The sequence below is a fragment of the Nyctereutes procyonoides genome, unplaced genomic scaffold (genome assembly GCF_905146905.1).
Source record: "Nyctereutes procyonoides isolate TBG_1078 unplaced genomic scaffold, NYPRO_anot_genome, whole genome shotgun sequence".
In the NCBI taxonomy this organism is placed as follows: Eukaryota; Metazoa; Chordata; class Mammalia; order Carnivora; family Canidae; genus Nyctereutes; species Nyctereutes procyonoides.
This window is the reverse complement of record NW_026575142.1, coordinates 39,535,368-39,548,195: the sequence shown is the minus strand read 5'-3', so window position 1 is coordinate 39,548,195 and position 12,828 is coordinate 39,535,368. Positions and strand designations below refer to the sequence as shown.

At 56.0% G+C, this 12,828-nt stretch overlaps 1 protein-coding gene across 1 annotated transcript in view; it reads left to right on the top strand.

The window, feature by feature from the left end:
- The window catches only part of ADAMTS16 (ADAM metallopeptidase with thrombospondin type 1 motif 16), a 153,119-nt gene extending 141,416 nt beyond the window's left edge, over window positions 1–11,703 (top strand). The window contains exons 19-23 of the mRNA XM_055307756.1: window positions 658–859; window positions 997–1,191; window positions 3,189–3,413; window positions 9,869–10,016; window positions 10,437–11,703. Of these exons, the coding sequence (XP_055163731.1) occupies window positions 658–859; window positions 997–1,191; window positions 3,189–3,413; window positions 9,869–10,016; window positions 10,437–10,552 (886 nt within the window). The 3' untranslated portion in view covers window positions 10,553–11,703. The remainder of the gene's footprint in view (window positions 1–657; window positions 860–996; window positions 1,192–3,188; window positions 3,414–9,868; window positions 10,017–10,436) is intronic.
- Window positions 11,704–12,828: the final 1,125 nt, after the last annotated feature.

Below are 12,828 nucleotides of genomic sequence, written 5' to 3'. Positions count from 1 at the left end.
AGATTAAGAAAGAACCTTTGGAGGAAAGGAGAAGAAAGACCTGCCAACCCATCGCACAGTGTGGACTAACTGGTTCTGAACTCCAACAAGCAGTTAGGATGTCTATGACATGGTTGGGGACAAAACCCTGAATATTATGATATTAATGAATAATATGATATTGAAAAATACAATATGAATTGGTACAATATAAAATAATATGAATAATATGATATTAAGGAATCATGGTTTATATTTTAGATGTCATGATGGTATTGTGGCGATGTTTTAAAAACCAAGGAATCCTCATTTTCTGGAGATGCCTATTGAAACATGGTCACATCTGGAATTTGCTTCCGCATGCTATGGGGTTTGGGGCCTAAGTTGAAGATTCTTGAAGTTGGGTGGATGGGGACACACGGGGCTTTCCTTTTGCACATGTGTGGAATTTCTCACCTAAAATCAAGCTGGAGGGAAGAACAGAATGGGTTGAGGATGGTCATTTTCAATGGCAGGTGAACCAGGACAGCTAATCAAGGCAGGGAGAATCAACAGGGACCAGACAGTCCTGGAGAGCAACTAGAAATACCCAGGTGCCCATGGGCTGTTGGTGGGACTGGTGCCACTGTGTCCGCTGGAGAGGTGGTGCCCCTCACCAACGTCTTTGTCTCCTCCCAGTTGGTCAGTGGGGAACTGGAGTGCCTGCAGCCGGACGTGCGGCGGGGGCACTCAGAGCCGGCTCGTCCAGTGCATACGACGGGCACACTACGTGTCAGAGCGGGTGGCAGCCAGCCTGTGTCCACAGCGCGTGCCTTCCAGCCGACAGGCCTGCAACACTCAGAGCTGCCCGCCTGCTTGGAGCACCGGGCCCTGGGCAGAGGTAACAGGGGCAGGGTGGGCTCCTCCTGAGGATCGCAGAGCTGGGTTCTCACCTGGTCCCACAGGACCTACGGCTGGACCCCCGGGCTCGGTCGCATGCACTCCTTGCTGGGAGCTGCCCCGTTTCTTCCCCTGCAGTGCTCTCGAACCTGCGGGAAGGGATGGAGGAAGAGGTCGGTGGCCTGTAAGAGCACGAACCCCTCGGCCAGGGCGCAGCTGCTGCCGGATGCCGTGTGCAGCTCGGAGCCCAAGCCCCGCACCCACGAGGTCTGCCTGCTGGAGCGCTGCCACAAGCACAAGAAGCTGCAATGGCTGCTGTCTGCCTGGTCCCAGGTATGTGCGCCCGGTCCAGCCGGAACCGCGTGGCCGGCTGTCCCCCGGGGCTGTCTCCCCGCCCCTGCTCTCCCTGCTTCCCACTCCTCTTCCTCCAGTCTGCTTCCCTCCACTCAAGTCACTCCTCTGGGCTCCAGCTCCTTCACAGCATTCGTGTCCCGGCGTCCCTGGGACTCTCCAATCCCCTCCATCAAGCAGGTCGCCCAGCAGCATCACTCGGTGTTGAGGACAGGACGAGTGGGGGACGCGCTGCATGCTGGCAGGGGTCCTGGGGGCCCAGGTAGCCCCAGCACAGCTGTGACCATTCCTGGGGCAGTGCTCCTGGAGCGTCGACCAGGAAGGAGGTGGAAGAGACGGGGGAACCATTTCCCCAGATGAGTTTCCATGGACGGTGGTTGCATTTTGGGAAGAATCTGCTCTGTTGGCTTCGCTGGCACGGATGTCCTGTGTGCTGGTCGGAAGCTTTTGGAAGCGTGACTGGTAAAGATTACATGACCAGCTTGGGCCCAGTGAGGCTGGGGCCCCACATGAGGGTGCGCAGAGTGCTGCCCGTGCCCAGTGCCATCTCCCCTGGGAAGGGGTCATTGGTATACCACCCCCAGGTCCCTGCATCTGTACAGCACCCTGAGGGCCAGGGTATCTCCTTAATCACCCCGTGCAACAATTCATTGGTGGAGGTGACAGTAAGATCAGAAAGGTAATGCCCTACAGAAAGCAGCACCGCACACAGCGGGGACACCTCTGCACAGGGTATTGGGAGACCGCAGTCCCAGAGATGCACATCTGCCCCCTGCAGTGGCTCCCCAGCCCCACTCCCCTCGGGGGCCGACCTGGGCTCTCCCCCCAAAGCTCCCGTGAGGCCTTGTTCAGGAGGGCGGGATAGATCGATCAAGCAGGGCCTTGAATCCTGCGGAGACACTGAAAAATAAAAACACGCTGGCTTACCGGAGGAAGCCTGCCATTGCCAACCAGGGACTCCCGTTCTCTCCCACCTGGGATGCGGGAGGGCAGGTGTCTCCGAGGACTGAGCCGCACTGTCGTTAGGAGAGACATCTCTCTGCGCGTGTCCCTGAAGGCTGAGCCTGTAGGAAGGAAGCCACCGTGCCATGCAATCTGCGGGTGGTGTCCAGGTGGAAAGTCTCCACCCTGAACAGTTCACGTGCACACACACACGCCAGTTTCTCCCAGCAGCAGCAGAGAGGAGCCTCCCAGGGCCATCTCCTCTGTGGTGCGGGAAACACACCAGGCTCCTCCGTTTATGTGATCTGCAGACACTGAGCCAGGCGGATTCATCACTGGGCTCAGCACCACCCACCCCGCTGGCTCGAGGCGGCAGTGCCTGAAGCCGGGACCTCTCTCCTGAGACCCTCAGAGCCCGGCCTGGTGGTGCTGCAGTGTGCATCGCTCGCAACTGTGCTGTGACTGCAGCCGTTGGCCAGGCCCACTGTTCACGGTTTGCTCAGGACCCCTGTGCCCGTGCCCTGTGAAGCATGAGGGACAGCCCGGCCTCAGAGCACTCCCTGGTGGGGAAAGAATGGATTTATGCCCTGAGCCAGCCTTCTGAGGAAGGTGCATCGTGAGCCCTGGGAGTCCTCCGCCTGCCCCTGCTTTGGAGGCCAGCATCGCACCACGGTTGAGCGGTGCTACTCCTGGAGCCCTGGCATTTGTTCTCGTCCATGTGTATTAGATTTCTGCACATTCCAGCATCAGCTGCAACCCAGCGTTTCAACTTCTCAAATGACAGCTTCGGGACGACTCCAGTCGTGTATGCTTGCCCTGCCCCTACGGATCTCCCAAAATGCTGCACCTTAAAATCCTCCTTTTTACAAGATAGATACTGCAATGCCTTCAAAAAATGCCATTTCATTGAATTTTTACACTTGCATTACTGTTCAAGCTGCTATAATCAGAAGACAGTGCGACTTTCAGATGCTATAAAAGAGACAGCCGCCAGCAAAGAAATGTGGTTCACTCACATCTTCTGTTTTTATTTTTAGTGCTCTGTTACCTGTGAAAGAGGAACACAGAAAAGATTCTTAAAATGTGCTGAAAAACATGTTTCTGGGAAATATCGAGAGCTGGTCTCCAAGAAGTGCTTGCACCTGCCGCGGCCCAGCGTGGAGCTGGAGCGCGCCTGCACCCCATTTCCCTGCCCCCGGCACCCCCTGCACACAGCCGCAGGCCCCCCTCGAGCCAGCTGGTTTGCTTCACCCTGGTCTCAGGTAGGCTGGCACTCAGGGCCCGTGGAGAGGGTGAGCAGAGCCTCCTGCTCTGGGAGCTGGCTCCTGGTGTAGGTGGAGAACTTTCTGTGGGGGGGGGCGCGTACCCCCCGAACCCACGGAGCCGGTTCCCGACCCTTCTCTCCAGAGTAGGTGTGGAGCCTGTGTTCCCGGGTGTGGGTGCGGCTCTCCAAGGCTGGGCTCTGGGGCCCACATGCCGTGTTCTGAATCGTCACCCGATTAAGTGTGGGCGAACGTGATTTTATTTTATGTAAGAACAGACCTCCCCGGGGGTGAGTGTGAATGGGGAAGAAGGACAAGATCTGGAATAAGTCGGTGACGGTACTGTCTACCCTGGTAACCCCGAGGCCATGCACATGGGAAGGGGGTGCAGCGCCCCCGGCTGTCCAGGCCTGCCTGGGCCCTGAGACAAGGCCAGCCCAAGACGACGGAGCTCATCCGTGCCCCCACCCCACCTCTGTACACCACCTTCCACTCTAGGGAAGAATCCTGCTGGTGGTGTGTTAACCACCTCTCACATTGCCCTGTTTCCTGCTTGGACTCCTGGCCGTCCTCATCCTGGGGCTTGTTTCCCGTCCCTGCCGGTGGTTCTGCTCCTCGGACGTGTTCTCTGCTTCCCGCCTGCCCCAGGTCCCCTCACTGCTCGCGCATCTGCTGCCCTTGCTGCTCTTGGCTCCGGGGTGCACCCAGGTTGGAGGGGTGTGTGGGGCTCAGGCGTCCTGAGCCAGGCCCACTGGCCAGACCCCAACGAGTCCGGTGTTGCTGGTGTGCCCAGGAGAGAGGATGCTCACCTCGGCCCGGCCCCGCGAGCAGGAGCGGAGCGTTTTCTGACTCTCTCATCTGTTGGCCTGGCCAGAGGAGCAGAACCACGGGAAGGAGCTCTTTCTCATGTGCACGGGGCAGCCCGGCCTGGACTCTCTCCTCTTTCGAAAGAGCTGCAGGCAGAGGAGACGGAGGGGTTGGGAGGATAGGTGTGTGGTGGCGGCCAGCCTGTGTGTGCCCCCCACCCCGCTGCTTGCATCCCAGCCTGCTGCTGGTTCTATGGGTCTTCAACCTGACCAAGCACTTGCATTTAGAAATAGATGAGCCCCTCTCCCCTAAGTAGTTCAGTTAGAAACTGTTCAGCTTAAATGGTCGGAGCAGGGGCGTGTGAGCTATATCCTTCCCAAGCATTTTCTATGTTAAGTCAACAAAATGCATCAACAGCCACATTTTCCCAGGCTGTGTTCTTCTTGTGAACACAGTCCATGCAGCAAGAGGAAGCAAGGGATGAGCAAAGAGGCGGAATCAAGTTGTCTCTGGGGCAGAGGCTGTACTCTGTCCCTCGGAAGGTGTGGGTCGGAGACACGTAGAGGTGGTTCCCGACACCACTCCTCCTCTGTCAACGGGGAAACTGAGGCTCCTGAAGCCGCCGCAGCTCCCCAGCCTCTCCTGAGCCAGTGTTCAGCCCCGGGTACATAATGTGGAGACCTCGGGAAAATTTAGGAAAACAAAGTTTATCAGCATTTCATTTAAAAACCTAAAGCCTAAAATACATCTTGTGTAGCTTTTTGAAGTATTTAATGTGTTTGTCTAAGGAATCATGTTTACAGAAGCCGCCTGAGGTTTTTATCCTGGGTGACTCATCTACTACATTCTGAGACTTCACCTTCTTGGTAGTAATAACTCAAAGGGTTATGTTTGCTATAAGCACTGGTACTTGAGACTCCGCGCCCCGAACTGTGGGAAATTGTCAGGCCGTAATGGATGGCCAGTGGCTGGCTGAACTCTGCCCCCAGACAGGTTTATTCTTGTCACAGTCAAAAGACCATGGTTTCTATTATGTGATCTGTAGGGTTTCTATTGACTTAAATGGCTTTGCTTATCACCGCATTTCATGGTGGGTTGCCTGGTAGGACTGATTGAAATCGTTTTGGTCATTTGGGCTTAGTGTCAGGTGGTTCACATGTTGATTTGCTCTGAGAATGGCTTACATGTGAACACCTGTTGGACTGTCTGATTCTACATGACGGAGATGAGAGTGTGTCCTTAGTGCTGGAATGTGGGAGCCCTGGCTTGTTCTGGGGGTTCTTCAGCAGGACCGTGCACAAATGACCTAGAAACCCATAGGCTCTGAGAGGCAAGGAGCTATGTCGCTTATGATCGATATGGCAGTTATGACTACGGTTGTATGAAAGTTGTATCAAACACACACACGTATGTGGGTATACACATGTACACAAGCAATATGCATTTGTACACATACAGGCACATGCACACACAGGTATATGCACGCATGCACATACACAGGCATACACACATAGGCATGCACACATATGGTCATGCGCACACAAGTATATGCAAGCATGCATACACATAAGTATGCACACACATGAGCATACACACTTGTGAGCATACGTGCACAGGCATGCACTTATGTAGTCATGTCCACACGGGCATGCATACACAGGCATGCACACAAAGAAGCATGGACACACAGGCATGCACCCCCATGAGCATACACACATGGGCATGCACACACACGGGCACACACACAATACACAGGTTCCCTGCCCCCTTCTATCCAGTTGCCTACCCACCTCTAAGAATTCACTGCCGACCTGCTCTCTCTGTCTTGCAGCTATGGGTGGCGCCCAGGGAGACCAGAACCTTCCTGCTGGCATTGCTGGTTAAGGTCACAGCACGAGCCACCCGAGTTGGAGAGAGTTTCTATTTGTAGGCCATTAAATCTGTACACAAACTCCCAGCTGCATTTATGTTTAGAGCAGAGGTTGTAATGGTGAAGCCCTTGAGGATTGTGCTCTCTCCCCCCTGACCTGAGTGGACCTTGGTCTCCAGGACAGTGGGGAGTGCTCTGGTGGGCAGAGCTGCAGACTTGGAAAGAGAGCACAGCCCGCAGGGCCCCAGGAAGGAGACAAAGGGAAAAGCGTTGGTGGGTCTCCTGGGAGGGGAGCGATATCAAGGGGGGACAAGGAAGGTGTGAGACCTCTGACTCTCAGGAATGAAAGTGGGTTTGTTTCCTAGCCGGACCTGAGTTTGGGAGATGAGCCTCCCCCTGCAAGAAGCCCTGAGGCAGTCATGGGTCCCGTGAATGCAGGGGGTGGGAATTTGCCTTTGAATCAGGCCACCCAGAGCATCGGCAAATGGCAGGCATCACCAGCCTTCTGCCATCAGGGCAATCCTTGTCATTTAAAACAAACCCAGAGGCAGACGTTATTTTAAAATTGCACTCTTTGGATTTTTGCTAACGACTAAGTGGTTATCAGTTTTTCCCACTCATCTCTTCAGAGCGTACGTAGCACCTCTGGGTGCAAGATGTCCCTAGAAACACGGAGATCGTTCCTGAAACAGATGAAATCCAGAAGGAAGAGGGTTTTCAGGATTTTAGTGTTCTGGAAAATGTGTGCTTAGCAGGTAACCGCTCAGACCCCCAGGAAGTCTGAGACACACCCGCAGGGGCCGTCTCAGAGGGCGGGCAGCACAAAGGGCTCCCAGGAGGTGCTGTCACATTCACATTCCACAAGGTTGTATAATCCTGGAATGGCAAGAAGACCCTACTTGCTGACCTCGGGGTGGGGCGTCCTCGGAAAGAGCAGTCCCAGAAAGAGCCCTGGCTCAGCTGTGCATGACCGCAGGCCCCGGTTGAGGGAGGCAGGTGTGTGGAGGATGACAACAGAGGGGTCCGGGGACCTGGAGGAGCCTGGTGGCAGTGGAGGATAGCAGCCCAGGGACACTCTTCAGGGCGTGACATTCCTGCTTCACCCTGGCAGCTGCAGGTGCCTCACTGCCCCCTCAGCAGACAGACCCAGAATTGCACACCTGTAGGCCGTCCTTGTTGGGGAGTTTGGGCGGTGGCTGCCCTCCAGGGGCTGTAAGGCAAGAAGAGGCTACCCTGGAGTCAGGGTGCGGGGCCCTCCCACACCTGCAGCAGGGACATGAGAAGGTGAGCAGAAGTAATCCAAGTGGGCTGGGGGGTGAGGAGGAGCAGTCCGTGTGGCCGCCAGGTGACAGTGACCGCCGAGGCCACACACGGGCACCTTTATGAGACGGCTGGCTCACCTGGTCGCGTCATGCCATGCACCAGCTCTGTGCGCTCTTGTCAGATGTGACTGGAGTCGACTCTGGAGGCAAGGACCTTTGCCGACACAGCTCTTGTCCCCTAGAGCGGTGGCCCAGCAAGTGTGGCCCCACCCGCAGCTTGAGCACCGTGGTTGGAAATGCAGGTTCTCAGGCTCCACTGGGGCTGCTGAAGTGCCAGGTTTGAGGTGAATCCAGCAGGTGGTTTGCTGGCACAGCAGCTCTGAGAGCCACTGACCTGGGGTGAGGCCAGCAGCCAATGGTCTGGACAGTGGCTGTGGCATTTGTCGCCGTGTGTAGGTCGACAGACCAACGCAGGTCCCCGTTTCTAATTTCCTGAAATGCTCAAGAGAAACCCCATCAAGTTGAGGAAGAGGCCATGAGCTCCGACCTGCAGATCCAAGTCCTAGAGTCTCTTCACGAAGTGTGAAGGATCCCAGTTTGAGTAGGGGCAGTAAATCCCGAAGACGGGCAAGTCGCTTGTGTCCAGCACTTGGTATCTCGTGCCTGGATCGGTGCCTGGTACGGGGGAGGTAGCGATTCCCATTGTGAATAAATGAGTCAGTGACAGAATCAAATCGCTTCCAAATGATTTTAAGTGGTGCAAAATGATGGCCACAGAGAGACACATTGATGAGACATGTCGCCAGCGAGGCTGGAAATCTGCCCAGCTGCTGCTGATGACGGGGCCTCCGCTGGGGGCAGAGAGGTCGTGGCTGCATACAGATGCAGATGTGACCCGTGGGAAGCCGTGAGCCAGGGCAGCCCGCGCGTTCCTCAAGGTCTCCGCCTTGCTGGCCGGGGAGGGGCTCGAAGGGCAGAGCGCAAAGCCGTAACTGTGCTGCTGCAGAATGTTCAGATGGGTGCAGTAGGCAGTGGGAAACATCTGCTCCATCCTGGATGAGCCTGCTAGTTCTGCAGCCAGACTGGGATCTGCCCACCATGGGTTTGGGTTTTTTTTGTTGTTGTTGTTTTTGTTTTGTTTTGTTTTGTTTTCCTGATTGCTACAGTCGTATATTGAACCTGAGTCGTTGACGGCTTTAGCTGAAGCTGGTTTTGAAGAGAAGGGGCAAGCCCCTCGAAAACGATCCAGACCCACATGCTTATCAGCTAGAGTCCTGCATCTTCCCGCCAGGGCCCCGGCCGTCCTTTACCTAAAGAGGGGAAAAGAAAGAACAATTCCTTCGGCTTATGACCCTCCAGGACTCGGACTCGACGAAGAGGTTTACCTGCTGCATCGGAGCCCCTACCCCCAGGGACTTTAAAATGGCACCTCCTCGGGAGGCTCTGCTTGCAGCGGGTCCTGGGAACGAAGCAGGAGGGCGGCGCTGCTCACTGGCAGGCTGACGTCTGCTGGGAAGGGGTGCCCAGGGCTTGCTGACTTCACACGCTCGAATGGGCCCCCGGCATGCCCGTGTGTGGCTCCGGTGGTCACTGTCTCCTGGCTGTGCCATACGTTTTGGCAAGCAGCCTGCACCGTGCTGTCATGCCCAGTTCCGTTCAGACCCGTCTACCGTTGCATGGAAGCCAGGGAGTCGCATACCTCCCACGCACCAGATACCTGCCATGGTGTCTGACCCCTCTTCTGGCAGGTGCTCCCCACTTGCCTACATCCTTGACATCTTTGAAACAGGAACCTGGTTTAAGCATAATTTACATAATTTGGTCCAGACTTCAAGGAGCTCCTGTTTGGACAGATTCACTGCCTGCTGGTTCCGGTTCCCCCGTCTCTCAGGTGGCCCGTCCCCTGATGTCTTGCCCACTGTGGAGCTCAGATGGGCCCACTCACATGGTTTGTCGGGGGGATCCTGGCCAGATAGGGAGGGGTCGCCTGACCATGGGCTCCTTCGTGCCCCGCTGTGCTAGATTGCCTCACAACGCCAGGGCCTGCGTGCCTCGGAGCCATGCCCGCAGGAGGATGCCAGCGAGCCCAGGCTGGGTGTGTGGCCGCCTCCAGGCAGGCATCCAGGGTCTGGGAACTTGGGATATAGGAAGAACGTGGTTTTATGGTGCCTCCGTGGGAGTTGGCTTGTCAAGGTTTTCCCCGGCAAGAGTCCCGAGAGGGTGGCCAGGTGATGGACTCCCATGAAGGGGGTTGTTTTCTGGTGTGGACCCAGGGGTAGGCCCGGGGAGCGACCATGGCACCCCCCAGATACGCTCCAGTTCCCCTGTGATCATCACACTGTGGACCCCCAAGACTGACTGTCTCAGACCTCTGGTACTGGCCCCCTGTTGATCCAGAACCTGGTCAGCTCACCCATAATTACTGAGGAGTCTGGGGGGCGGGTGAAGCTCGGGAGACAGGGGGTGCCCCAGGCCCCGGCAGCCCAGGCTGACCGCTGTGCGTGTGTTTCTCACAGTGCACGGCCAGCTGCGGGGGCGGCGTGCAGACCAGGGCCGTGCAGTGCCTGGCGGGGGGCCGGCCAGCCCTGGGCTGCTTCCTGCACCAGAAGCCCGCAGCCTCCCTGGCCTGCAACACCCACTTTTGCCCCATCGCAGAGAAGACAGGTGAGTGTTCAGAGCCCCTTGGCTTGGCCATGGCTTTTCAGGGCACGGCTGTCACGTTTCTGGAGCGGTTCCTTCATGGGCCCGAGGAAGTGGGGTGCCCGCTGGTAGAGAGCCCCGGCCTTGGGGCCTTGAGTCTGTGACATCGTCTCTCTCTCTCCTTTCTGGAGAATTAATAACTGACGTTCGGTATGAAGAGAACAACTGAACACGGCCAGGCCGTCATCACCAGTGTCACTCAGTGGGTGGGGGTAGCACAGGAGGGAGGACACTTCGGTTCTGAGGGGCCTTCCAAGAAGGGTCTTGGGGGAACATCCCCCCCCCCCAGCACACAGCTACCTCTCCCCAAGAGGGCTGCCCTCCACTGCCTCAGAGCCACGGCCCCCGGGACCCCGGGCTAACGCGGTGTCCTCTGCTTTTCAGATGGCACCTGCAGAGACCACTTCCCCTGGTGCTCTCTTGTCCCCCAGCACAGGATGTGCAGCCACCAGTTCTACGGCGAGCGGTGCTGCAAGACGTGCTCCACAACCAACCTGTGAGCCCCGGCGGCGGGGGCCCCTTCCCAGGGCGGAGAATACGAGGTGCTGCATCTCCAGCCCACATCAGCCATGCAGGGTGCATGGAAAGCAGCCAAGAAGGATGGAAGTGGGAGAAGGAGAGCTGTGTCTGGCTGTCTGACAGGACAGAGTGTGTGTGTGTGTGTCTGTGTGTGTGTGTGTGCTCGTGCAAACCGTGGTTCTGAACGCCTGTCTGGGCACAGGTGCACACACCTGTTCAATAAAGTATGGAGGTGGGCAGGAGGCCCACTCTACAGACCTGGACGCATGCTCATCACGTGCACTTGAGATGAATCATATCAGAAAAACAGAAGGAGCTGAGCTGAACTTGCTAAACGCTAAATGGGTGGTGCTTTGGAGGAAGAAGGTGATGGAATTAAGAGTAAGGACAGCAGCTCTGCCGCCAAGTGTGCCGGCCCCCCTGGGCCCGCAGAGGCCCCTTCCCCGGGTCTGGAGTGAGCGGCCTCCCTCTGGAGAAGCAGCTGGGCAGCTCCCGGGGAGGTGGGCGTCCCCAGGGCCCCCTCTTCCCGCCGCAGCAGCCCAGCTGCTGTCTGCTGAGACCTGCTTCTGGAACAAGAACTGGGTGTCCCCTCTAAGCGGCATCTGCCCTGCCAGGGAGACACCAGACTCTGGCCTCCATGTCCTGATTTGAGACTTTGCTTCTGGAAACGGGAAACACAAAATCATGCCACAGTGCTTCCGTCCCTTTCAGACTCACGCCTGGAGAACAGAACTTTGGTAGCCTGTGTGTCACCCTTGTCAGCTATTTGCAAGCGAGTTTCTATCCCAACCCATTCTTCATGCTTCTCAGATGACAGACGTTCAGGTTCTACTGGAGTTTAGACCATCACGCCACACCCCTGCTGCCCTGATGAGGTTGTGGCCGTCCCACCCAGACAGATGTCCTCAGCTGATGTGGTGACCCGCAGAACCCCAGGTTTCCTTCCCGTGTGTTGTGCTGTTTTGGGATTTTTTTTCCATGAATTTAGTTGTTTTGTAAGACCCGTTCGGAGAGGCCAGCCTTCCTGGGTGCAGGCTGCACACAACCCCTGACACTCCACTGCCCGCCGGTGCTACCCTTCCTCCTCCTGCCCTGCCACTCGCTCTGTGTGGAATGGGCACCTGGATATTTATATTTGCTGAAGTTTTATAATAAATTTTATATTGTTTCACTTGCTTCTGAGCTGCTTGTGATTGCTCATGAGTTGTGCGGCTGAGATCCGGGGGCCTGGCAGGGAGGTGGGGAACTGGTCCAGGAGAAAGTGCTGGAACTAGTCTGAGGACAAAGGGCCCCTAAATGAGGAGCCTGGGAGGGGGGAAGACATCAGGTGACCAGGGGGTGGAGGTGGGCAGTACACAGGGGCCATGCAGCCCCGAGACCGAGGTTTCTGTGGCTTCCACTAGAACCTGAGCGGGGGCAGCCTCTCCAGGCGCCACCACAGTTAATTCAAGGGTGACCCCTGACCCTGTGATTCCTGCTTTATTACTCAAGATCTTCCACAGAAACAGAAACGACAGGTAGTCTATTGAGAGACAAGGGGGCTTCATTTTAGGGATTTGGCTCACATGATTATGGGTGGCTGGCAAATCTAAATTCTGCAGAGCAGAAGGCTGGAAAGCAGGCAGGGTCTCTGTGTTGCAGTCTTGAGGCCAAATGCCTCCTTTTCTGGAAAACCTCCGTCTTTTTTGAATGGTAATAATTTTAATGGCCTAAAGAAAGCTGGGGTTAATCCTGAAGCTAGGAGTAAATGTTTAATGGATTTTGTTCTGTGGTACAAATAACATCCATGTATATCATATCTGTATGCATCTGAACCAAGCTGTGTGCAGAGGTTGATATAACTATATTTACAGAATACAATTTTTACAATTAAAATTCACATTTTAACATGAAAAAAAACCTCCATCTTTGCTCGTATGGTCTTCGACTGCTAGGGTGAGGCCCACCCATGTTATGGAGGATCGTCCGCTCTATTCAAAGTCTACTGATTTAGCCATTAAATAGCAATCACACATAAGATATATCTTCATAGCAACTTTGAGTCTAGCGTCTGACCACATGGGGCACGTTGCTGTGTGTGTAATCAAGCATCACACGGCTCCCCTTGGCCTGGACTAAACCAGCCGTAATGGGGCAGCGTGGGACGCCAGCTGCCAGGCGTGCAGTTCCTGGCATGGTTGGCCCCACGCATGCTCGGAGCCTACCCGGCCTGCAGACACCCCCAGCTGCTGACGCAGCTCAGCAAGCCCGCCTCCCT